General features: G+C 43.2%; 3 protein-coding genes across 4 annotated transcripts in view; all 3 read right to left on the bottom strand.

Moving 5' to 3' along the window:
• The window catches only part of LOC135526680 (cohesin subunit SA-2-like), a 35,185-nt gene extending 32,873 nt beyond the window's left edge, over positions 1-2,312 (bottom strand). Inside the window, exon 1 of the mRNA XM_064955234.1 lies at positions 2,124-2,312. The gene's annotated coding sequence lies outside the window, so the exon portion shown is untranslated. The remainder of the gene's footprint in view (positions 1-2,123) is intronic.
• Positions 2,313-7,663: 5,351 nt separating this feature from the next.
• On the bottom strand, positions 7,664-15,153 carry LOC135526679 (E3 ubiquitin-protein ligase XIAP-like). 2 transcript variants are annotated; one of them, XM_064955232.1, is made up of 8 exons: positions 14,988-15,153; positions 12,222-12,496; positions 11,544-12,102; positions 11,289-11,388; positions 11,117-11,195; positions 10,946-10,985; positions 9,154-9,327; positions 7,664-8,659 (listed from the first exon to the last, which is right to left on the bottom strand). In XM_064955232.1, exons 2-8 carry the CDS (start codon positions 12,459-12,461, stop codon positions 8,466-8,468), a joined length of 1,386 nt encoding a protein of 461 aa, XP_064811304.1. In that variant the 5' UTR covers positions 12,462-12,496; positions 14,988-15,153; the 3' UTR covers positions 7,664-8,465. The 2 variants fall into 2 exon arrangements, with proteins under 2 accessions (XP_064811304.1, XP_064811305.1); XM_064955233.1 differs by lacking the exon at positions 14,988-15,153 and adding an exon at positions 14,417-14,973.
• A 6,466-nt stretch (positions 15,154-21,619) lies between these two features.
• psmd10 (proteasome 26S subunit, non-ATPase 10) lies at positions 21,620-23,637 on the bottom strand. The gene is made up of 5 exons (XM_064955779.1): positions 23,441-23,637; positions 23,197-23,295; positions 22,668-22,814; positions 22,240-22,406; positions 21,620-22,101 (listed from the first exon to the last, which is right to left on the bottom strand). The coding sequence occupies exons 1-5, from the start codon at positions 23,555-23,557 to the stop codon at positions 21,942-21,944; spliced, it is 690 nt and encodes a 229-aa protein (XP_064811851.1). The 5' UTR covers positions 23,558-23,637; the 3' UTR covers positions 21,620-21,941.
• Between the last annotated feature and the right edge of the window lie 2,910 nt (positions 23,638-26,547).

The raw sequence follows: 26,547 nt of genomic DNA, 5'->3' as shown, positions 1-26,547 counted from the left end.
ATTGCATCCCCTGAACAGGCCTCAGTATCAGCCAGTAGTTCTTCACACACAGACAAAAAAACACAAAAATACTGCTTTCACATGGTAACAGGGGGCGGGCTCTATCCCTCCTGTCATGCTCAACTGTGAGCTGATTGGCTATGTCGCTCCTTGGTTTACAGGAAACATCACCCCAGGGCTGGACATTGGAACGTCCCCCGTGACCATATAAAGGAGACTTCACTTCATCCTCCGTTAGAGATCCTAACCAATCAGAACAAAGTATTAACACTAGTTGACATATTACAAAGCAAACAGCAGGGAGCAGAGAGTGGGATACTCAACCAAATTACGACATTAAAAACACATATCTAATAGTTATTGTTATATTGTTAATACTAGTATGTCGTCAGGACGGGTTTTGAGCCTAGCAGCGACCCTATCCTGGGTGTGTCTTAATTACGATCGGGGCATACTGTACTGAGGATTACAGTAGGTGTGTCAATCAAAAAATGAATTGTAAGGACCAACGATTAATCAATTGCATTTGACTGTAAAATAAAATTGCTTGTGTCTGTAAGTAACCGGTTTATGATTTTTTGCAGGTTGTAAAAAGCTTATGGGGGAGAAGTGGGGCATCTTTACCCTCATCAACCAGTGAGATGTAAGGAATGGGAAATGGATGGATTCAAACTAAACTTTAAAATGCCAGATGGCAAAGTACTTTATCCCATGGTCTTGAATTAGAACGCGTGACATCCAATACACATTCGACAATTCCAATGGACATTAGACTTATTTCATGTTATCTAATTGCCCAAAGCCATTATTACAAGCTAAATTCATACATACTTTGTTTGAAATTGGGTCAAATACAGCTACACATGCTAGCAGTGTATTGTACAATACAACTTGAACTGTATTGCCAAGCAATAAAGCAGCATCAGCAAGCAACATCCTATGTTTCTTATTGCACAAGCGGAGACACTATTCGCTCTGGCTGGTTGACGAGAGGAAGCCTTGAAGATGGAGACTGAAAAAGTGGCGCCAAACCCGGGTGCCTGGGCAACACAAAGCACGTTAAAACTATATTAGCGATAACTAACGTCGTCGAAATAACCGACGGAGAGCATCTTCTACAAGACTAGCTACCGTTGGCTAGGTAGTATGACAGCCGCTCTCCTGGGTTTGCTCAGTGACGGCCACTGTCCAGAATTGACACCGGTATAATGTCGAGAGGTTGCCCGGACTGACTTGCCAAAGAGCTAGCCAGCTAACGAAACTAGCTAGCTTAACATCATCAGCTGTCATCAGAACGTCACCCTTTACGTACATGAAAATAACAACTTGCCTTCTCCGGCTAACGTTAAACCAAGAGTTAAAATGGTATCCTTCAAGTAACGGGAGTACCCACTTTTTTGTAAACTAACTAGTTACAGTTCAAACAGGGCAAAAGCACTCGGGAAAATCTCAATTTTGACTGGGTAGCTAACTAACGTTAGCTTAGCATAGCTGCAGCATAGCTACCATTCTCCATCTTGTTATGTTAGCTAGCTAGTTTCATGGCTAGTTAGCTAATTAGCCATGTTAACATTAGCTATCCTAGCCCGTTGCCTGCAATCGAACGGAGTTCGGTTAGCCAGCCATATTATCAATAAAACAGTTGATATTTAGCTAGCTAGCTAATACGGCGTGGCCCTCAAAGTTAATGTAAATATCTAAATTAGCTTGTTTATACAACACACTTGTTGTGGAGCAACAATACAACCATTTAGTTATATAAAAACACCTCGTCCCTACGTCCTCCATCTTGCCTCGGGAGTTCCGATACGTTTCCTACCTAACGTTAACTCCCCAACAAAACAACATTTATTGGATGCAAACAAACACTTTGTTATATATTAGCTTAGCTAACTTGCTAGATACGTTTCAGTGAAAAGGGTCTACTTTCGGGTATGCGTAACACAGATTCTAGACATAAAAAAGTAGCTTACAGCGCCAGCGGCTAGCTTACGACTTTCCGTAGCTAGCAGCCTCCGCACTTCTAGCCTGTTAGCCAGCTAGCTAGCATGAGAAGCTAGCTACCAAAAAATTGCTACAAACCAACTAACTTCGAGATTCCACTCCGCCATTTTATAACTTACCCCGTTATTCAATTTATTTCCAAACGAGATACTACTTTGTTGAGTCGTTGTCTGCTCTTGTATTGATATTACCACGATTTCCGCAATTGAGTTTGAAACTGGCGGTCAGAGGCGGTTTTGGACGCTCTCTCACCCCGCCACTTGCTCCGTAGTAGGGTTTGTTGTTTCGACGATGAGGGGGAAGGAAAACTCTTGGTGCACAGCTGCCCCCTAGCGGCCAGATGAAATACTTCCGATTCCCCGTGACCGTAAGTGATCTGACATCTAGCGGTTATTTACAAGCTGTGCAGCTGCCAGCTACCAGCAAGTACGTGACAGATGGGGGTTGGATGGCCCTACTGCTGAGTTTCTAAACCTAAAGGCGCAACATCGCAAGACTTCCGGATACGCTTGCAAAGACCAAACAGGCCAGGGTTTGGGGTTTGATACAGGGGTCATGTCCCCACCACATTCTGAAATCCCCCCCACCACAGTTTTATCATTGCAATGTGATACAAACAACGGCAATGGTGTGCTTTAGGACCATGCGGACGCCTCCGAACGGTTAGGTTGGCTGTTTGGAGTGGTCAGCAGGCTGTATTTAGGACTCACAGACACCACAGAGTTGGCAGACAGGCTGTGTGAAGGCTGGCTGGACCAGCACAGGAGAGTTGAGCTTAGGTCAGTGTGTATGTGTTGCGCTCATTCACCGAGTTGTAAAAGCAAGTAGAGCAGAAACTGGCTACTCATTAGTTTACTGATTTAGCTGTCAAGGTAACTGCTGTTTAACTTAACATAATTTTTTTTTAACTATTGTTTATTTGCAGTGCTGAGCTAGTATTGTAACTGACATGTAATGTTAGCTAATGTTTCATTCCCTCTTAACTGAGGTGAATATATAAGCTACACTAGCTAGTAGCTACCACAGCCAGGTCAGCTTTAGCCTCTAGTTATCTGTCAGATAGTAATAATCGCCACCTCATATCGCTATCGAACAGCTGTTGTTTGTATAGAAATGTTTTGTAGCCTTTGTTTTGTCCCGTTTCAGAAGTAAATTAACTTGGATAGCTGGCCAAAAGTTGGCTAACTTTAGCTATTATTTATGCCTCAATCACACTAGACCTGAATCAAACGATGAAACCATGCGGTTTTTTCATTGCAGCGTGAGTTTTATTAGACAGTATGGCAATGTTATTGATCTATCAGTTTCCCTAGCTAATTCCCTACTTTTCACACTGGCACAGTAATAAACAGCTCTAATATTACAGGCTTCACTGTCATGCTGCACAGTAGAGGTCTGCGCAGAACCGATTTCTTCATCCTGCTCCCACCACCACACCCGCTGGCTTTCGGTCTAACTCCTACCAGGTACTGCAAGAACTGGTCTCAAAAACAACAGTAGTCCCGCAATATAATTGTTTACATGCTGTCTAGACCAGGCACAAAGATGCATCCGTGTGCGCCATCGTGCGCATGTTGATTTTGTACATCCACACCAGACGCGATCCAGACACACAGGTTGAAATATCAAAACAAACTCTGTCCCAACTATATTAATTTGGGGACAGGTCGAAACAAATTAAACATTCATGGACATTTAGCTAGCTAGCCTGCTGTTGCTAGCTAATTTGTCCTGGGATATAAACATTGGGTTGTTATTTTACCTGAAATGCACAAGGTTCTTTTTTTCTGTATCTTTTTAGAATTTGGACCCATTTTGAGTCACACAAAATAGTGTGTTCTCTACTCAGACGTTTAATCCACAGATAAAAAAAAGTGAATCTAATAGTTTATAGTAAAATCTCCTCCTTCAGTAGTTGCAGTAGTAGCAAAGATGTTTATAACTAAACCAAGATAGACCACAGCCCGTTGTTTTAAATGGGAACCAATGAGTCATAGTGAGCAGAACAAGCAAGGAGGTGGGCAGAGCCAAGTACAAGCTAGCGAGATCCTATTGGTGCGTTCTAGCAGACATTTGCATATTTCAGTTAGGGAACGACTTCTCTGTTAAGCGTGTGTGTGCAATAACTCAATTCTCCTTTGCACACCTAAACAACCCAATTTTTAAAAACTTTAGCAAAGGGTAAAGTATACAAAACTTAGTCCACTCTGTTCGTAACAGATTCTAGTTTTGGGAACAGAAAACGGTATTGAGATGAAATGTTTCATCGATGAGAAAATGAGCAGAATGATGGCCAAAATCCATCTCTTTCCATCTTCTCCCCACTGCCGGCCACTGGGCTTCCTCTCACTACCAAATATGGTAGTGAGTGGAAACGCCAAACGGATGCTTCACATTTATACACCCGGGGAGTGAAATATCTGTCTCATTGTTCTATCTGTGGTGGTAGTCTTTTTCTTCTTCTGTGGACTTTATATGTCAGTTGGCAACCAACTTTAAGTTGCATTACCACCACCAACTAGATTGGAGTGTGGACCTCAAATTCTATTTTAGCGCCTGCCTACGCAGACGGTCGTTGACGCGCTCGAGTAGTTTAGATAAAACGATTGAATAACATGTATTTGCACATTTATTTTGCAACGCTCGCATTGTTACGTGTGTGTGAGCGTTGCAAAATAAAGGTACACATACATGTTTTTCAATCATTTCATCCAAACTGCTCGCTCGAGTCAATGAGCGTCTGCGTAGTCAATGAAACGGAATTACATGCACTCAGAAATGTCATTCCTCAAATAAAGGTGTAAAACACAAAATGAGACATATTTGCATATCGTCTTGTGAAGGCTGGCTGAATTCTGTCAAAGAGTATGTTCTTTTATCTCATCATGTCTACAGATTCTCCCTTCTCCCTGTTTTGTTTGCTTGAAAATGTTGATACGGAAGAAACTGTAACCAAGCATTTATAGGCTAAGTAATGCATTGCCATTAATTGTAAGGTTGGTTATCCTTCCACAATGTCAATTTATGTATCATTAGATTGCATTTTTTACAAGATTAAGGGTAACTGGGCAACTTGAATAAGGTCTGGTGCTTTATATGGAATACAGTAGGAGTAAAGGACTCTGTATTGAAAACATGGCCACGTCAGGGGAAATACCTATTTTGGCAATACCGAGCTGCTGGGCTGCTCAGTCTTGGCCCTGGGGGTCTGCCATCCTGTGGGTTGTCACTCTGGCCTGGGCCTAACACACATAAAACCAATAGTGAATGTTTCACTAAGATCCTAAAGCTGAGTGGGGTGTGTTGGGTTGGGGCTCTGCAGGGTGGTGGACCTCTAGGGACAGGACTGGGTGACCCAGCTAAATTGTGTGCAAGTAAAAAGACGTCTACAGTACTATTAGGCCTACGAGATTAATTATATGGAGGATTTGCTGTTTCTGTGTGTTAATGTATATTTGAGGTGTATGTGTGTTTTTTGTTGTTGTTTTTTGTTTGTTTCTAAACCATTTCCTTGGGAATTAAAACAATTAAAGGTGTGAACTGGGAAGGAAATTGTGTTGGGAGAGAGTTGAGTTATTGACTAGACGGGTGGGGGTTGGGCGTGCAGGCAGCTCGGGCTGGCTGGTCGGTCTGGACGAAATTTGATATAGAGGGTGTCTTAATAAAGACAATCAAAAGTCTGTATTTTTTCAAGATTTTTTTTTTTTTAGGCTATTGGTTAAAGGTGCAACACAATATTTATTATTGAATTATCTTTGATCTAGTTTAGTCTTGTTAATCACTTAAACATATTTAATAATGATCTCTTACCTAGCTTGATGACTGTGGGCATTTTTGCTTACTTTTTGTTCTACAAAGAGACGGCATATTGGATTGTGTAAAAATTCAGGAAATAAACTTTAGATGCCCCAAAAAAAATTCTGGGGGAGGACCCTTAGAACCCACACCAGGATATGCCCCCTCCACTTCTAAAACCAAAGTGGAGCCCTTGGTTTGAGAAGTCAATGAGAGAAGTGAACAATTCTTCCTTAGTTGTTCATTTTCTCGAAATCTAAAGCCACAACCTAGATTTGAGCCAATGTTTTGAGTAGAGGAACATGTTATTACTCCAACCTCGTGAAAGTAACAAACTGACACGTTTTCATTTTCGTAAAAAAAAAAAATTCGAATGAATGCCTTTGATTTGACGGCCTGCACTTACGCAGTTATGCGCGAGACGAACGTTAGACCCGATGACGGGTTTCTGTGCATCAGTTTAGTTTACCAATGTCGCCATGACATAGTCTATACATACGGATTTCTATTGGAGAAGCAGTTTCTGCCTATCTTTGGCCCTGCAGTCAATGGAGTGGCCGCATCTCAATACGATGTGAATCTCAAATGCATTTCCTTGACTCCCAATGTCCTCTCTTCTCACCTCCTCAAAATCCATTGGAGGAGAAAGTCAGAGGGGAGGACATCTGGAATCAAGGAAATCTAATTGAGATTATCCCATTGTGGGAGGAATAATCTTCCTCCTCTCCTTTATTAGAACTGTTTCAGATTCTGAAGACTCATATAGTGTAAAACAGTGTTTCCCAACCCTGGTCCTTGAGTACACCCAACAGTACACAGTTTCGTTGTCGTTTGACAAACACACCTCATTCAACTCATTGAGGGCTTGATGATAAATTGAATCAGGTGTGCTTGTCCAGGGTTACAATAATGTTAGTAATGTTAGTGTTATTGTTAGCAGTGTTAGTAGCGTTAATGTCATTGTTAGTCGTGTTAGTAATGTTAGCAGTGTAAGTAGCGTTAGTAATGCTAGCAGCGTTAGTAATAGCAACATTAATGTTAGCAGTGTAAGTAGCGTTAGTAATGCTAGCAGCGTTAGTAATAGCAACATTAATGTTAGCAGTGTAAGTAGCGTTAGTAATAGCAACATTAATGTTAGCAGTGTAAGTAGCGTTAGTAATGCTAGCAGCGTTAGTAATAGCAACATTAATCTTAGCAGTGTAAGTAGCGTTAGTAATAGCAACATTAATGTTAGCAGTGTAAGTAGCGTTAGTAATGCTAGCAGCGTTGGTAATAGCAACATTAATGTTAGCAGTGTAAGTAGCGTTAGTAATGCTAGCAGCGTTAGTAATAGCAACATTAATGTTAGCAGTGTAAGTAGCGTTAGTAATGCTAGCAGCGTTAGTAATAGCAACATTAATGTTAGCAGTGTAAGTAGCGTTAGTAATGCTAGCAGCGTTAGTAATAGCAACATTAATGTTAGCAGTGTACGTAGCGTTAGTAATGCTAGCAGCGTTAGTAATAGCAACATTAATGTTAGCAGTGTAAGTAGCGTTAGTAATGCTAGCAGCGTTAGTAATAGCAACATTAATGTTAGTGTTAGTAAAGCAGCGTTATTAATGTTAGTAATAGCAGAGCTATTAATGTTAGTAGAATTAGTAGCAGCGTTAGTAATATTTGTAGCATTAGTAATAGCAGCGTAAGTAGTGTTAGTAGCATTAGTGTTAGCGGCATACATGAAAATACAGATATTTTTAAAAACACGATTTATTTTCCACTTTTGGTCAAACAGGAGTTGCACTGAAGTGCAAAGCAAAGATTAATTTCAGAATAACATGATATCAGTTATGCCGTTATACCTAAATATTGGAAATTGATCCAAGTATACAATTCATCCATTTATTCACAGAGCACACAATGAATCAGACAAGTGAAAGCATACTAGTTGGCCTAAGGAACATACGTTTGGGAACCCTCAGGACTTCTATTTCAGAAACCTGTCATTTGCAAACCAATAAGGAAAGCCCAGTCAACAACGTCATAATATTAAGAGAAATGACAAAAACATGGAAATGGCAGAATAGTCAGAATAAAGAAAATATACACACAATATGTAAATGAAACTATTTGAAAAGGCACTGTTGATAACTGCAATGGTAGATCATGGTTCGGTACAGCAGAAGTATCAAAACTGTGGGTATATAGAGTACAGCCATGGACAAGAGGTTGCCTATTTGACTCACCTTCATTAGTTCTGCTAACCTGCTACGTAAAGTCCTTTCTGTCCATAGCTGTACTCCATCTAGTCTCAACCTTAGTTTCTCATCTTGGTTTGAAGATTGAGGCCCATTGCCTCTTGGGTATTGTATCAGTGAGCGAACACTACATCACATAACAAGGAAGTGTCTGTCATCATCTTTAAAACAATCATTGAAAAACAAAATCCCCACACTTCATGATTCTCTTAATCATATTTACAGTGGTCCTCCTCAAATATAATATATCTTTATGTACATTTGCCATTTAAAAAGAGTCTCATCCTCTTGGGCCCACATTATTTAAGCATCTCATTAGGTGCTGATCTAGGATCACTTTTGCCTTTTAAAACATAATGAGTAAGAGACGGGACCTGATCCTAGGTCAGCACTCCTACTGTGAGACGACAATCCCTGGCACCAGGTTGCATGTTAGGAGATGTATGTCTTGATCTTCTGTGTGATGGCACAACAGCAGATGGGACACTTGTCGAGGGCCTCGGAACACTCCTTGCAGACGACCAGGTGCCCACAGGGAATGAAGACGATGCAGATGTCTCTGTCCATACACACTTTGCACTGTTTCTCCCTCTGCAGCTTCCGTAGCTTCTCAAGGGGACCCTCATCTGAAATAGGGGAGAAACAGCAGTTGGTAACCGAGCACAATGAAGTAGTTAGAATACTGACCAACACAACTCGATTATGTTTTGGGGGGCGGCAGGTAGCCTAGTGGTTATTAGCGTTGGGCCAGTAACCCGAAAGGTTGCTAGATCAAATCCCCTGAACAAGGCAGTTATCCCCCTGTTCCAAGGCTATCATTGTAAATAAGAATTTGTTCTTAACTGACTTGCCTAAATGAAGGTTAAATATTATTATAATATATATATATATAATATATATTTTTGAATGTTCTTTCTATAGCCAAGCCTCATGTAGGACTACAGTGTGAATAGCACTGTTACTGGATAAACTAGGTCAAACTGCAAAATCCTGTGGAATAAATTCAGGAATTTATTTGACTTATACTGTAAACCTCAATACCAGTTTTAATAGAACAGTGCTCTGATATAATGACACTACCAAGCAATGTTAACAGTTTTCCCCCTTATGAGACACATACCACGGTTCTCTGCGTCGCTGTCAGGGTCTCTGTTAAAGCAGTCCTGCAGCAGAGTTTCCAGGGTGGAGTAGCCTGTCCCATCCCTGCGTATCCTCTCTTGTATAGTCCTCTCTACCAAGGCAGGCTCCAGACCCATCTCCACCGCCTTCTGGGCATTGGCTGACTGCAGCACCTCTGTAGAGAGAGGGAGGAGACTGAGCATAAACTAGTAGGTGTTGGAAATAGCACCCTGTGAGAGAGATATACAGTACCAGTCATACATTAGGACACACCAATTCATTCAAGGGTTTTTCTTTATTTTTGTTATTTTCTACATTGTAGAATAGTGAAGACATCAAAACTATGAAATAACATATGGAATCATGTAGTATCCAACAACAAAACGTGTTAAATCAAAATATATTTTATATTTGAGATTCTTGAAAGAAGGCCACCCTTTGCCTTGATAACAGCTTTGCACACTCTTGGCATTCTCTCAACCAGCATCATGAGGTAGTCACCTAGAATGCATTTCAATTAACCGATGTGCCTTGTTGTAAGTTCATTTGTGGAATTTCTTTCCTTATTATGTGTTTGAGTAATCAGTTGTGTTGTGACAAGGTAGGGGTGGTATACAGAAGATCGCCCTATTTGGTAAAAAAAAGTCCATATTATGGCAGGAACAGCTCAAATAAGCAAAGAGAAACGACAGTCCATCATTACTTTAACATATGAAGATCAGTCAATCAGGAACTTTGAAGGTTTCTTCAAGTGCAGTCGCAAAAGCCATCAGGCGCTATGATGAAACTGGCTCTCATGAGGACCGCCACAGGAAAGGATGACCCAGAGATACCTCTGCTGCAGAGGATAAGTTCATTAGAGTTACCAGCCTCAGAAATTGCAGCCTAAATAAATGCTTTACAGAGTTCAAGTAACAGATACATCAACTGTTCAGAAGAGACTGCGTGAACCAGGCCTTCATGGTCGAATTTCTGCAAAGAAACCACTACTAAAGGACACCAATAATAAGAAGAGACTTGCTTTGGCCAAGAAACATGAGCAATGGACATTAGACCGGTGGAAATCTGTCCAAATTTGAGATTTTTGGTTCCAACCGCAGTGTCTTTGTGAGACGCAGAGTAGGTGAACTGATGACCGCAAGTGTGGTTCCCACCATGACGCATAGAGTAGGAGGTGTGATGGTGCTTTGCTGGTGACACTGTTAGTGATTAATTTAGAATTCAAGGCACACTTAACCAGCCTAGCTACCACAGAATTCTGCAGCAATACGCCATCTCATCTGATTTGCACTTAGTGGGACTATAATTTGTTTTTCAACAGGACAATGACCCAAAACACACCTCCAGGCTGTGTAAGGGCTATTTGACCAATCACTCAACCTCAACCCAATTGAGATGGTTTGAGATGAGTTGGACTGCAGAGTGAAGGAAAAGCAGCCAACAAGTGCTCAGTATATGTGGGAACTCCTTCAAGACTTCAAGCTGGTTGAGAGAAAGCCAAGATTGTGCAAAGCTGTCATCAAGTATCTCAAATATATTTTGATTTGTTTCATACTTTTTTGGTTACTACATGATTCTATGTGTTATTTCTTCATTTTTATGTCTTCACAATTATTTTACAATGTAGAAAATAGTAAAAGTGAAGAAAAACCCTTGAATGAGTAGGTGTGCCAACTTTTGACAGGTACTGCATATATATAATCTAACAATACCTTTAGCTAAAGTTCCAAAACAAAAGTGAAAGGGGTACAACTTTCCAAAAATGTTTATGTCACATCAAAAAATGGTTTTACCCGTCTCATGACTTGAACATCCATTTAGGTGACTTGAAGCCTGGGAAATCAATAGAAGGAATGGATTTGATATGGTAGGAGTCATGCAAGGATGGGTGCAGTTTAATATGTTTGACCACAGGTTTAGGGGTTAGAGGTCAGGGTTAGGAGGATGAAGTCTTGGAGACTTACAGCATTGTTCCGGCCAGGACCTTGTAGCTGAACGCTGCTGACGAACTCCTGTCCTTTCTCTGCCAGTAGAAAACTGCACCTGGATTAAAACATGACACGCAATGTTAGTGACAGGGAAAAGAAGCATGCATATGGTTGTTTACTTTCTACTTGTGAGTGTGTGTGTTTTTACCCAGGATAGTGTTTGGCATGCTCCTCCCAGGGATCCTCATCCTGCTGCCAGCCCTTCAGATCTCCACCACAGCGGAAACACCCCACATGGTCTGGTGCACCTGCACCAACACACATTAGAAAATATACCCAGTACTTTCTATATCAACTCCACCCTGGCCCTTTTACCGTAGCAAGTAATGGTAAGCAATAATTGTATTTGTTAATTACTTTTCTCACAGCCAAAGCTCTTGTCTACCCCACTCCCAGGTCTCACCTGTGTTGTAGAAGCCTGCTCTGGCCAGCCTCTCGTGGTCAATAGGGTGGTGCTGGATATCTGCAAAGCTGCCTAGCCTCTCCTCAAAGCTCTGCATGGGGACCCGAGGACCCAGGCATGGCCTGGTCTCCTCCACCTTCCTCTGAGAGGGGAGGTTCCCCACATCATGCCCCAGGATGAAGAAGCAGTAGGGGTAGTGTTTGGAGTGCTCTCCCCACGCCGTGTCCCCAGCCTCCCAGCCCTTCAGCACCCTTCCACAGCAGAAGCACTGCACCTGGTCTCCCTCCCCCAGATAGAAGAGCCCCGCCTGGGCCAACTCTCTAGGTCGGACCGGGGATGTGGAGGGCCACGGGCCGAAGGTGTTGAACCGGGAGTCTTCGCTGGCCATGTGCGGGACCATGGGGTAGGTGGACTCATCCACCACCTCTCCTGTCCTCAGGCGGAACTCCATGTCCTCGGCGTCTTCGTTGTAGGTGGTTTCATTGGTCAGCATGGCACCTTGAAGAGAGTTAACCCTGGATCGATGGGTGCAGCTCAGGAACTTACAGCTGGGGGAGACCTGAAACATTGCAACAGTAGTATGATAATTTGGCAAACATGAGATAATGGAAAAATACAAAATAAATACAAAAAAAGTTTTGCACATCATCATCATCATCATCCCCTTTTCACCCTCACCTCCGCGTGCCTCTCCACGGGTGCGTCACCTCCACACCAGTTCTCTACAGTCTTGTGGCAGCTGAAGCAGCGCACCTTGTCGGCCTGTCCCGTGAAGTAGAACCCAGCGCGGGCCAGCCTCTCCGCTGACATCTGCTGGGCCAGGAGGGAACCCCGGAACGAGTCCAGCCGCATGTCCATCATGGACCAGTCTACTGTATGGTCCGACTCCAGATCACTGTCTCTCCCGGGGCATGACATCACGACACAGGGCTGGGCTGCCTAGGATGAATGAGCTGAAAAATATATATATAAATTCATTTCTAGAGGCGCTAGTGAACAAGCTATCAGGAATCTGGACAGACACCATGTAAATGCATATGTTTGACAAGAGAGAGCATTGTATTTGCTAGAGTACCACTAGATGGCAATGTGCACATTGCTATGGTCACATGGAGGCATTGGCTGTTACATGTGAGGGGTGGGGAGGCAGGAACAGGCTCTAGGATATGTTCTCACACTACCAGGCCGCCCTGCTCACCACAGTAATACATAGATCATAACACACACAGCGAGCACACAATGACACACACAGCCAAATGTAACACATGTAACTATTACTTTGAGTGAGCACTGGCCTCAGTTTTCCATTCGTTCCTATGATCAACAAAGCTCAGCATTTCGTAGGAAAGGAGTTTCATAACGCTTACTTTGAAGTGAATCAATCGGCCCTCTTTGAGTAGTGTGTTGCAACACAATCAATACCCAGCCTTATCAATGTTGGGCTACTGTAGGCTCGGCGTTATGCTACTTTCACACCTAACACACCTCCACCAACAGGGAGGATCAGGATCCATTGTCAGTTACAACAGTCAGATATTTCACCTCAGGCTGTCCAATCAAATATCATCCAATCCCATCACTGTTCCTGCTATCAACAGTAATGCAATCAATTACATATAGTACATCGCTGCCTTGTTAGGTTAGAGAAGTTTGTTAAAGCAGCAACAGACAGGCACCCAGGCTACCAAACATAGAACAATCATTTCTAGAATAGAAATTGGCTACTGTCAATGCTACCAATCAATATTGGTCATGCTGGTTTTAATCTTTTGTATACCTGCCATCCCCATCGCAGCAAGCAAGGCAAGCTTCAGACTTAAAAATGCAGTTAGACTGGAGGTTGTCATGGTTTGGCAGGCAGCACTCTCACACTAATATGAACCTGCCACATTGCTGTGAAAACAGATGAGTAAATATGTGATGATGTCCTAGGAAAATGTGCTGTATCCACTCATCCCATGCTCTCCCTGACAGCTCCAAACGGCATCATGTGGATGGCAGCATCATAAACAGGGCCCTGAGCATAACATATTCTTGACTATGAACTGGCTAGCTTTTCATGATTGAATAACTATAACTACAGCTTAGTACTTATGTCACCAAAGCCCCATATACTACCCACCATTGCGACCTGTACGCTCTCGTTGGCTGGCCCTCGCTTCATACTCGTCGCCAAACCCACGGGCTCCACGTCATCTACAAGACCCTGCTAGGTAAAGTCCCCCTTTATCTCAGCTCGCTGGTCACCATACCATCTCCCACCTGTAGCACACGCTCCAGCAGGTATATCTCTCTAGTCACCCCCAAAACCAATTCTTTCTTTGGCCGCCTCTCCTTCCAGTTCTCTGCTGCCAATGACTGGAACGAACTACAAAAAGCACTGAAACTGGAAACACTTATCTCCCTCACTAGCTTTAAGCACCAACTGTCAGAGCAGCTCACAGATTACTGCACCTGTACATAGCCCACCTATATTTTAGCCCAAACAACTACCTCTTTCCCTACTGTATTTAAATTTATTTATTTTGCTCCTTTGCACCGCATTATTTTTATTTCTACTTTGCACATTCTTCCATTGCAAATCTACCATTCCAGTGTTTTACTTGCTATATTGTATTTACTTTGCCACCATGGCCTTTTTTTGCCTTTACCTCCCTTATCTCACCTCATTTGCTCACATCGTATATAGACTTGTTTATACTGTATTATTGACTGGATGTTTGTTTTGCTCCATGTGTAACTCTGTGTCATTGTATGTGTCGAACTGCTTTGCTTTATCTTGGCCAGGTCGCAATTGTAAATGAGAACTTGTTCTCAACTTGCCTACCTGGTTAAATAAAGGTGAAATAAATAAATAAAAAAATGTTACTGACCAGAGCTGAACCTTAATCGCAATGCACAGGAAGGATAGATAAGGCTGGATGGATGTGGCGCCACTTGGTCAAATGACAGCAATAGGCTGACCATGTGTGCAAAGTGCATGCCAAGGGGTCTGGGTGACCTTTTCCGCACACTATCGCCGTGTCATTGGTTCAAACTCCACTCCGATTCACTGTTCCCACTCAATCGCAACAGTCAGAATGGTCGGCCACGTCCATTCTGGAAAGTTCACAGGCTCTTGTTTGTGTCTATAGTCAGACAAAAGCGCCAAACATAAATATAGGTTGACGCGGATCGCAATGTGTTGTGATTGTCCTGTTTGACAGTTGAGTACTCTGCTGGGCATGGATGCGCGCCGTCAGGGATTACGCACTCTTCCAATGGTATTTAGGACATAGTTACATAAAACAAAAACAACGTTGTCTAATAACGAAAACAAACCAACGTTAAATGCACTTTGATCAGTCGATATTAAGCTGTTTCGCCATAGTAACGTAGCACGACCGACGAGCTGTCAACCGTAACAGTTGAAAATGCATGCAAAGACATACCCAATACACATACCTCGGAAAAGCTTGTCAGGTATTGAATGCTGACTGTCTCCTTTCCAAATAAGATAGATTTCCAGTATTTTTTGACCAGACTATTTAACCATGGTTTGAGGAAGTAAATTCAGCGTTGGTGTTGTTCTGCGCACCAGTAAAGGCGCAGGCCACCTGACCACCATTGTGGAAATAGATAGTTTATGACGTTGGACGGAAAAAGGGGGGAAGTATGGGGGGATTAGTGCGTAGTTTTGCTGTGTTCAAGTTCAAATCAGAACTAGGAAACTGACATTTATGACTTGCTAAATGATTGAACGGAGCACGCCTATAACTACAACCAAACTTAGAACTACAACCAAACTTAACTGTCCAACTTATTCCACAGAGGGCATTGTCTGCAGGGTTTTGCTCCTCCCTTGTACTTGATTGATGAATTAAGGTCACCAATTAGCAAGGAACTCCCCACACCTGGTTGTCTAGAGCTTAATTGAAATAAAAAACCTGCAGACACTCGGCCCTCCATGGAATGAGTTTGACACCCCTGAATAGGCAAGTCCTAATTCCGACTAGTATTTCAACGCTGGCATTTACATTACATTGGGGTCGAAACCCACCACTGTGATCTGTATGCTCTCATTGGCTGGCCCTCACTACATATCCATCGCCAAACCCACTGGCTCCAGGTCATCTATAAGTCTTTGCTAGGTAAAGCCCCGCCTTATCTCAGCTCACTGGTCACCAAAGCAACAGCACGCGCTCCAGCAGGTGTATTGCACTGGTCATTCCCAAAGCCAACACTACCTTTGGCCACCTTTCCTTCCAGTTCTCTGCTGCCAATAACTGGAACGAATTGCAAAAATCTCTGAAGCTGGAGTCTTATATCTCCCTCTAACTTTAAGCATCAGCTGTCAGAGCAGCTTACCGATCACTATACCTGTACACAGCCAATCTGTAAATAGCACACCCAACTACCTCATCCCCATATTATTACTTACCTGCTTTCTCTTTTGCACCCCAGTATCTCTACTTGCACATCATCATCTGCACATGCATCATTCAAGTATTAATGCTAAATTGTAATTATTTTCACTTCTATGGCCTATTTATTGCCTTACCTCCCTACTCTTCTACATTTGCACACATTGTACATATATTTTTCTATTGTGTTATTGACTGTACGTTTGTTTATGTGTAACTCTGTTGTTTTTGTCGCACTGCTTTGCCTTATCTTGGCCAGGTTCCAGTTGGAAATGAGAACTTGTTCTCAACTGGCCTACCTTGTTAAATAAAGGTGAAATAAATAAAATAAAAAATTATAAATGAGAAATGAGTAATAGGCTGTTTTAATGAAAGTGGATATATGGACAGAGATGTAGGCTATACCAGAGAGGAAGAGGCGAAGCGATAGGGTTTACTCAAACCAAAACCTGTCCACGAAAATAATGCCACAAAGTGAGGAACTTTTGTATGAATGAGTGTTGAATTTGGTCAACAAAAAAATGTAATTGCTCATTTGCTAGGTGAGGCTTATTTGATATAATATATGTTTCGTCATGGCTAGGTTGTTATGACTGCACAGATATAAGTGGATGTTCGTGGCATCTCGGGAAACTTTGAAAAAAAAATATATATATATATTATTGGAGTTGTGCCTGTTGTTCACACCTATTTGCCCTCTCATGGGCTAGAATGGTCACACCTCGCCTCCCTTCCATGTTTGAGGACATGTATTTCCATTGTTAGAGCAGTCACTCGACCATCTTGTCAATATAATAGATACTCTTTGGCTATACAGTGACTTTCAACAAGGGGCCAGGGCTGCTTTTTATGTTATATGTTCAAACCAATTATCCACCATTTGTTTCTCCCAAGTCTACACACACAAAGCGAGAGAGAGATCTTGTAAACCCTGACCAAAACAAAAGTGATATGGGAAGAATATGGGCATTTCCATGGTTTTAAAGGTGAAACAGCACAGATCCTTTTTTCTAAAACCACCCCAGACTTTCTGTGAAGTTTACACATCAGGCCTATGTGACATTGGAAATGTGATGCTGTCATTTATTTCCATATTTGGAGTTGTTCATTAATCCAAACATCCTCCTACCCAAAATGTATTTTTATGACCGATTCAATGAACAAATAGCCTATAATAATAATTATTATTTACTACATTTCCACAGTGATTTTCATAGAATCTCAAAGCGCTTCAAGAGCAAAAAACAAACAAGCAATATATCATGACAGGTCAACCAATAGAGGCCAAGCCTTTAAAAGCTGAATCCTCAAAAGAGAGGCTCAGTTTATTTATGGCTTGAGTGGAGACAGCTGGTCAGAGGATGGTAGATGATGGAGTCTGCTGATGATCTTGTAGAGAGCAACTCTGGGAACCAGCCTGGCTCTTATACAGCGCTCGGCTTGGACTGAAATAGGTGCCGGTACTCATTTTGGGTGTCGGTACTGTTTACAGTTTAGGTGCAGGAACTCAACAATACGTTTGAGCTAATATTCTACAAGAGGAACAGGAACTCAACAATACGTTTGAGCTAATATTCTACAAGAGGAACAGGAGCTCAAGCAGTAGAACATTTGCGGTGCAGTTACTCAGCTCCAATAAGCTCCTGCCCAAGAAAGTACTGCTCTTATAGCCACTGAACTTCCCCTCTTCCACTCTGTGTATCAGCCACTTGGGTGGTGTCTCAGCAGCTCTGTGTGCCAGAAAACTGATATCTAGTCAGTTGTACAACTGAAAGACTTCAACTGAAATGTGTCTTCCGCATTTAAACCTCAAGAATCTGAACCTTTTTTAAATTGACATACCAAATCTAACTGCCTGCAGCTCAGGACCTGAAGCAAGGATATCCATTTCTTGGCATCATTTGAAAGGAAACACTTTGTTTCACAAGTTTGTGGAAATGTGAAATGAATGTAGGAGATAACACATACATAGATCTGGTAAAAGATAATATAAAGGAAAAAACGTTTTTTTTTGTACCATCTTTAAAATGTAAGAGAAAGACCATAATGTATTATACTAGATTTAGGCCACTAGATGGCAGTAGTGTATGTGCAAAATTTAAACATCCAATTAACCATTTTATTTCTGTTCAAAATGTATCAAGACTGCCAAAATGTGTCTAATTGGTTTATTAATACATTTTCAAGTTCATACTTGTGCTCTCTCTCCTCAAACAATAGCATGGTATTGTTTCACTGTAATAGCTACTGTAAATTGGACAGTGCAGTTAGATGAACAAGAAATGAAGCTTTCTGCACAAATCAGATAGGTCTATGTCCTGGGATTTGTTTTGTTACTTACAACCTCATACTAATCACATTAGCCTACGTTGGTTCAAAAGCTCAAGAACATCCAGGTACTTTCTGCTGGAGTTGTAGACAAACTCATGGAAAACAAAAAGGAAAACGCAGCACAGTACTTCTCATTCTCTCAGGTGACATTTATTTACACCGTTATGACCCTTAGGTCTTCATCAGGCATCCATATCCCAGGTGGGGGTGGAAGGTCCTATATAAAGAGGCAGTACACAGAAGTTACTTTGTGAAACAGGAGGTAAAAAAAATTACAACATAGTTTCACAATATTAACATTCAATGTATCAAAATATGTGATCATACACAGAGAATGTGATCAATATTTATAGTAATATACATACAATATTCAAATAGGATTTTAAAAAATTATAATAATTTGAATTATTGAAACTATAAAAACAATTTCAAGTTAAACTCATTAAGGTCAAGAGGAAAGGCGTGTTCAGCCTGTGGATCCAGAAAGATTCCCTTTTTTTAATATATTTTTATTTCACCTTTATTTAACCAGGTAGGCTAGTTGAGAACAAGTTCTCATTTGCAACTGTGACCTGGCCAAGATAAAGCAAAGCAGTGTGACAGACAACAACACAGAGTTACACATGGAGTAAACATGAAGAAGTTTCCTCTCAATGTCCCCTCCCCTGCATGACATCTTGACCATTTCTATTCCAATGTATCTCAGAGAACTAATAGGAAGTCCAGCTTGTACAACCTGATGTTTTGTCTCACCTGTCTCTATATGTCTGCGGTGCTCACTGAGCCGTGTCTTAAGGCTTCTACAGGTTTTCTCTATTCAAGACCGACCACAAGGACATTTCAACATGTAAATAACATTGGTGGACATGCAGGTAATCAGGCCCTTGATGTTAAATCTTTGTCCTGTGGGGGGTTGTGGGTAAATGAGTTGCATTTGTAATTACCCTCCGGAACCCAAAAACATTTCCCCTTTTCTCTGGTAGGTAATCAGATTTAACCACAATATCGCTCACCTTTGGAAGTCTTTTAATAGCCATACGTGGGGAATATTTAAATATGGGTTTCAGTTGTGGGCCAGTATCAATAATGTACCAGTGCTTCCTGATAATGTCCTTCAATGCCTTCCCCAATGGTGAGTATTGGGTAAAGCATGATGGGGCATGTTCTGCTTTGACTTTGACTTTTGGTTTTAGGCTTTCCAGCTGTGTTAGTCCTTCAAAACGATCATTAGCATTTTACCCAATTATCTTTGTACCCCCTTTCCTTAAAAATCTTTGTGTGAGGTCCGTGGTCTGTTTCAGATAAGCAGCATCAGAGATGCATATTCTTCTGACACGACTGAATTGACTTATAAGGAGACTTTTAATAAGTGGACGTGGATGAAAGTCGTCACCTCTAAGGAGGGTATTCCTGTCCATAGGTTTCCTATAGAGATCTGCAGAGAGGGAGGTTTGTCCTTAATAACCATCACATCAAAAAAAACATTTGTTATAGGTCATAGTTAATGCTGAAATGAAGGTGTTCATTCATAAGAGTTTAGGTAAGCATGACATTCCAAAAGTTCTTCCTGGGTGTCTGTAAAGATCACGAAAATGTCACCAAATATCTCAGAAGTAGGAGAATATTGGAGAGAAAAGGGTTACAGTCTGGATTCAGCACCACCTGTTTTTCTAACAAAAGTGGTCCCCATCGCTGTCCCTTTGGTGTGGAGGAGGAAGTCTCCTCTGAAGAGAAAATAGATGGAGGTTCGTACCAGTTCAGCAAAGTCCACAATACAGTTGGTGCTGGGTAGAGCATTAGGGGGACACCGACAACGTAGAGGTTCGCATTTAACCCAACCCTTCTGAATCAGAGAGGTGCGGGGGGGGGCTGCCTTAATCGACATCTGGGGAAATGCCTTGCTCAGGGGGAGAACAGATTTTTACCTTGTCAGCTCGGGGATTCAATCCAGCAACCTTTCGGTTACTGGCCCAACACTCTAACCACTAGGCTAACATGACATTGGTTAAGGGACTTTTTTTTTTGTAAAAGTATGTGCTGTATGTGAGGTTAGTGCTATGGCCTCTGCCAAGAGGTCTGAACCTTTATGGCACAGGACAGTGCACTCACCCCATACTGCACGGTTATTGGTTCAAGCACGGTTCCTGGTTCAAGCACGGTTCCTGCTCCCCCTGAATCACTACTGTACATTATCAAACACTGAGACATTCAGATTCACAACCAAAATAGGAATTTAATGTAACTTGTTACAGATTATCAACTTAATTGGAATCAAATGAATGCAATGAACTTACTACCAAATCACATTACACATCCAGACAGTGAAACATTTTTTTTAAATAGGCCTGGATATTAACATATGTAGTTGAGGTGATTAATTTAACCAAGTTAAGACACCAACTTACTACATCTTTTTTTTTTAAAACAAGTTTTAAGAAGCTGAATTTCTAGAACAGTTTCAAACTTACAACATAGGTTTCTCTGGTAAGTAGCTGTAGGGTATTATCATGGTCAGTCTCTGAGATACATCCAGTCAGAAAATCTCTTTCCTCCAACAAAAATGCATAGACTGCATCTCAATAGTCCAGTGGCCTCCTCATCTCCTCCCCCTCATCTCCTCTCCCTAATCTCCTCCCCCTCATCTCCTCTCCCTCCTCCCCCTCATCTCCTCCCCTCCTCATCTCCTCTCCCTCATCTCCTCTCCTCTCCTCTCCCTCATCTCCTCCCCCTCATCTCCTCTCCCTCCTCCCCTCCTCATCTCCTCTCCCTCATCTCCTCATCTCCTCCCCCTCATCTCCTCTCCTCATCTCCTCTCCCTCATCTCCTCCCCTCCATCTCCTCTCCCTCCTCTCCTCTCCCTCCTCTCCTCTCCTCCCCCTCATCTCCTCCCCCTCATCTCCTCTCCCTCCTCCCCTCCTCATCTCCTCTCCCTCCCCTCCATCTCCTCCCCTCCATCTCCTCCTCTCCCTCATCTCCTCCCCCTCATCTCCTCCCCCTCCTCTCCTCCCCCTCCCCTCCTCTCCTCATCTCCTCCCCCCCCTCCTCTCCTCTCCCTCATCTCCTCCCCCTCCTCTCCTCCCCCTCCCCCTCCTCCCCCTCCCTCTCCTCTCCCTCATCTCCTCCCCCCTCCTCTCCTCCCCCTCCCCTCCTCTCCTCATCTCCTCCCCCTCCTCTCCTCTCCCTCATCTCCTCCCCCTCCTCTCCTCTCCTCTCCCTCATCTCATCTCCTCTCCCTCATCTCCTCCCCCTCATCTCATCTCCTCTCCTCTCCCTCATCTCCTCCCCCTCCTCTCCTCTCCCTCATCTCCTCCCCCTCCTCATCTCCTCCTCTCCTCTCCCTCATCTCCTCCTCTCCTCTCCCTCATCTCCTCTCCCTCATCTCCTCTCCCTCATCTCCTCCCCCTCATCTCCTCTCCCTCATCTCATCTCATCTCCTCTCCTCTCCTCTCCTCCAGTGAACTGTTACTGGCCTGGTGGAAGTACCCTCCCCCTGGACTGGAATATAGAGGATCGGTCAACGCAATATGGAAGAGTTCATCCTGTTTCCTCAAATCAGCACAGATAAAGGAGAGATAAGGAGAAAGGATGGAGAGGTGAGATGAGGAAGCCCATTTAGACCACGTAGACTGGATCTTCTCGCTGCTTCAGTGTGTAGTCAGATGGATCAGCCGGTTCCTCCTACGATCCTCCGCAGCAGAGTGGCCAGACCACCTTTAGAGATCTGTAATGGCGTCTTCTCCTCCTTGTTCTCTATGTAGATGCTGGCTCCGTTCTCCACCAGGAGTTTAGCTGCCTCCACACGCTCCTCGTCACACGCCAGGTGGCTGGGGGAGACAAATATTTAGCATGGTGTAAAAAGTGTAGAAAACAGAATCATCACAAAGACACAAACATTAAGCACAGTAAAACACACAGCATCTAGAACACAACTTCAATACACACACACACACTCCAGTGCTTACAGTGCAGTGTTTCCCTCAGAGTCCTGTATGTTGGTAGAAGCGCGCTGTTTGAGCAGCAGCTGGATCAGACGGCAGTTGCCCTTGGTTGAAGCTCTGTGTAGGGGAGTAGACTCCAGTTTATCTGTGACATTAGGGTTCGCTCCACTCTCCAGCAACAGGAGGGCGATCTGTGAAGAAGAACAACCATTTGCATGATCAATCAATATAACGTTATACAGTTCTTATTTTCTGCTTCAATAGCTGCAGAACTATTGTAGCAAAGCCAGGGGAACATGGTTCTGGCAGGGATTTGAACAACACTGGCAACACTCAATCCCAAGACGGAGCTAATGGCCCCTGTGCCAACTAACTAACCCACTTGGTATTGAGTAAACCAGACTACCTCAGAACAGTAGCTGTCTAACATTGTGGACCCAGCGTTGGTGTACCTCATATCTGTCCTTGGAGGCAGCATAGTGCAGAGGGGTGCAGCCATTCTGGTTGACTGAGTTCAGCTGGGCTCCTTTGTTAATTAGTGACTTCACTATCTCCTCCCTGCCTGCAGATGCTGCGATGTGGAGGGGAGTCCAACCGGCCTGGGGACAAGGACAAGAAATGAGACATCACTCTCAGATGGACAGTAACTTCTTCTTCTTCTAGGATAGTCATGTAGTGATAGAGGGAGTAACTGAGCAGGTATGAACCAGAGGCTCAGTGGTTAGAGTACGTGTGTCTTCTGTAACATACAGCTCCAGTGTCTCCAGACCTCTTGACAGAGCCCGTAGAAATAAATGTGTTGGGGAAACTACTACTACACTTATAACCAATTCCCCTGATCATCTGTACAAATACACTATAGTGACATCAATAGCTGAAACATCTACAGTACTTACAATACCGATTTAAGATCAGATTATTGTAACACAGCAAGTCAATATAACTGTACAATTTTGCAGACAATGACTTCTCAATATTTACATCATCTTGTAGGTTGACTTCCACCCCCAAATCCAACAGAAACTCAACGATCTTGACGTGTCCAGCCGAGCAGGCCCAGTGGAGAGCGGTCCTTTGGTCCTGGGAGAGGGAAAGAGCACAGGAGACCAGATGAATAAGGAGGGGACGTGTGGATGTATCAGCAAATGTAGCTAGCTAGCTAATTGACTGACTGGTGCCTGAAGCAGCTAGCTCTGGTAATGTATTTCAAGTGATGATCATTTACCTGGTCCGTTTTGCAAGCGAGCGATTTATCGGTTAAAATACATTTCTTTAATTTGTCAAATTCACCAGTGAAGGCTAAATTACAGACTTCCACATTTGAAACAGTTTGCTCCATCATGAACGATAGCTAACTCAACTCACTAGGCGGTAAATTGGACTGAAATAAACATCAACATGACTCAGGAAATTTACCTAGGTTCTAGTTCCGGTGTAAGTGCGCGTAAATTGAGCTTTCAGAATAAAAGCTCCCACAGCAGCATGGCGGGAATTTTGCTCCATTATTGGTAGAGGGATTGTTAATTTTTTAAAGGAAACGTCACAGCTGTATCAAGTAAAGAAAAGGCAAATGTCCTAGGTGGTGCATTTACAGTGATTCATAGATGTAGGCACTTGTGTGATCAGAGTAAGAGGAGACAGGGAAAAGTTAAATGAGTATGGAGAGTCCAGAGAAGCTATGGATGTAGAGTTCTTTATGTATGAGATGACAAGGGCGTTGGAGGGCTTCGGGCAGACTACCCCTGGAGAAGATAGTGTGTGTTCTGTGATGTTTAAGCACACACCAGACAGCGTGTTGGAAGCAGTGTTAAGGGTTGTATTTAAAAAAAAATATTTAACTAGGCAAGTCAGTTAAGAACAAATTCTTATTTTCAATGATGGCCTAGGAACAGTGGGTTAACTGCCTTGTTCGGGAGCAGAACAACATATTTTTACCTTGTCAGCTAGGGATTTGATCTTGCAACCTTTCAGTTACTAGTCCAATGCTCTAACCACTAGGCTACCTGCTGCCCCAAAAGGTGCTGTGGAGGACTGGGACGATTCCTGCTGGGTGGACACGTGTGGTTGTGTTACCGTTTGTAAAACCAGGGAAAGATCCTGCTAGGGCGGGCAGTTATAGGCCTATCGCTCTGACATCCAACATGTGTTAATTGATGGAAAAGGTGATAGTGAGTAGAATGATGTATCTCTTGGAAGTCAGGGGTTTGATGAGCGGATCACAGAGTGGGTTCAGGAGAAGGAGGTCTGCCATGGATTCCCTGGTCACAGTTAGTACAGAGACAACCAAGACCCTGACAATAAAAGAGGTGATGAGTGTTGTGTATTTTGACATTGAGAAAGCTTAAGATGCCAAGTGTAAGGAAGGGTTGTTGGTCAAATTGAGTGCATTGGGGGACGTCTGTATAACTGGATCATGGACTTCCTGTTCGATCGAGTCCTACGGGTGGACTCAGAACTGTAAATGGAGTTTGACGTGGACGATGGTATTCAGGAAAGTGTGGTTGGTCCGGTGTTGTTCACCCTGATGACAGATTACATATTTAAGGAGGTGGGACCGGAAGTGGGTGTGGCCTTGTAATCCGATGACCTGGCTGTATGGAGAGGTTGAGATGTCAAATATGTGAAGAGGAAGATGCAAGAAGCTGTTGGAGTTGTGGAAGATTGGTCTAACATGGGGGCTTAGGATGTCTGTGGCCAAGTCCTGCTTTATGGTGTATTCTATGAGGAAGGTTGCAGATGTTGGGCTGCAAATATACGGTCAGGATATAGGTAGGAAGTTTGAGTTTAAGTATAAAAGTATTTGGTTTGATAAGAGGCTTACGTGGAAGAGACATGTTGAGCATATTGAAATGAAGTGTAGGAAGGTGCTGAACCTCATGAGGGCAGTGGCAGGATATGATTGGGGGTCGGATAGACAAACACTGTTGTATATGTACCAGGCATTGATCAGGTCATCTTTGAATTATGGGTGTTTTGTATATGGATCAGCAGTCAAAAGGATACTACAGTGCCTGGATAGATACAGTCAAGGGCCCTGAGATTGTGTGTGGGCGTCTTCAGGACGACACCTGTTGTGGCAGTGCAGGTGGATAGTGGGGAACTGCCAATGAGAATAAGGTGGGACTAACTTGGTTTAGTGTACTGGGAGAGGTTGAAATGGAGTTCAGAAGGACATCCTGTGGTCATGGCAACTGGGGAACGCTGGGAGGGAGGAGTGGGGTTAAGCAGAGGGCGTACGGGTGGACAACTGGGCAGAAGATGGTTGAATGTGGACTGTCGGAGAGAGAGATAGGGTCGGCAATAGCATTGGTAAGTGTTCCTCTGTCGCTTTTTCCGAAACCAAGTGTAGACCTGGACATGATTGAGGGCAGGAAAGAATGGAGGTGAGGACGTGAGAGATATATAGATAATCATAATTTTTATATATACAGATGATTGAAAGGATCCAGTCAGTGGTAGGGTGGGGACAGGGATGTATATCCCAGATTGTTAGAGCGTGTAAGCGGTTGACTGATTCTGTGTCAGTGTATGCCCCCGAGGTGATGGCCATGATCCTAGGTTTGAGATGGTTGGAGGAGGTGAAACCACTCAGAGTGGAGGTCTGCTCTGATTCGGCTGCAGTGTTGAGTAGTGTGAAGACAGGTAGGTCAGATAGGGGAGACTTGTTTGTGGAGATGATGGTGTTGTTAATGGGATTGGAGAGGGTGGGAGGGGTGGTCAGCGTTGGCTGGGTTCCCGCCCATGTGGGTGTGGAGGGTAATGAGAAGGCCGATGTGGTGGCTGAGAGTGCTGAGAGGGGGTAGATATTCAGGTCCTTGATCCAGGAAAAAAGGCTCGATCTTTGGCCAAGGAAGTGGGATGCTAGCAGTAAGGGGAGGGAATTATATTGCGTGCACCAATCAGTAAAGGAAGAAGTGGGGAATATGGGAAGTAGGAGAGAGGAAGTTGTGTGTAGTAGATTACGGATTGGGCACGCAGATTTGAAAGCTAGGTTGTGGATGATAGGGAGACATGAAACAGGTCTGTGTGATGAGTGGAGCGTTTTAACTGTATGAAGTAGATAGAGAGAGATTGTGTGAAAGGGTTAGAACAGCTGCACAGGGTTTGGGTGTTGTAGTGGAGGGAGGGAAGTGGATTTCAGGGCTCTATTTCACTTTCTTGGAGGAACAGGACTAATGAAGAGAATTTAATGAAGGTAGGCCCGTGTCTGGCCTCACACTCCAATACCGTAGGTGGCGCTGTATACACTTTGGGCGTGATCTTCCAACCCAATCCCAAAGAAGAAGAAGAACCTCCCTCCCCCAGCAAGCGTCAAATTAAAGTAACGTTAAT

This window comes from Oncorhynchus masou, chromosome 32 (assembly GCF_036934945.1).
Source record: "Oncorhynchus masou masou isolate Uvic2021 chromosome 32, UVic_Omas_1.1, whole genome shotgun sequence".
In the NCBI taxonomy this organism is placed as follows: Eukaryota; Metazoa; Chordata; class Actinopteri; order Salmoniformes; family Salmonidae; genus Oncorhynchus; species Oncorhynchus masou.
Note: the sequence above shows the minus strand (reverse complement) of the source record. Positions and strands in the feature narration are given on the sequence as shown.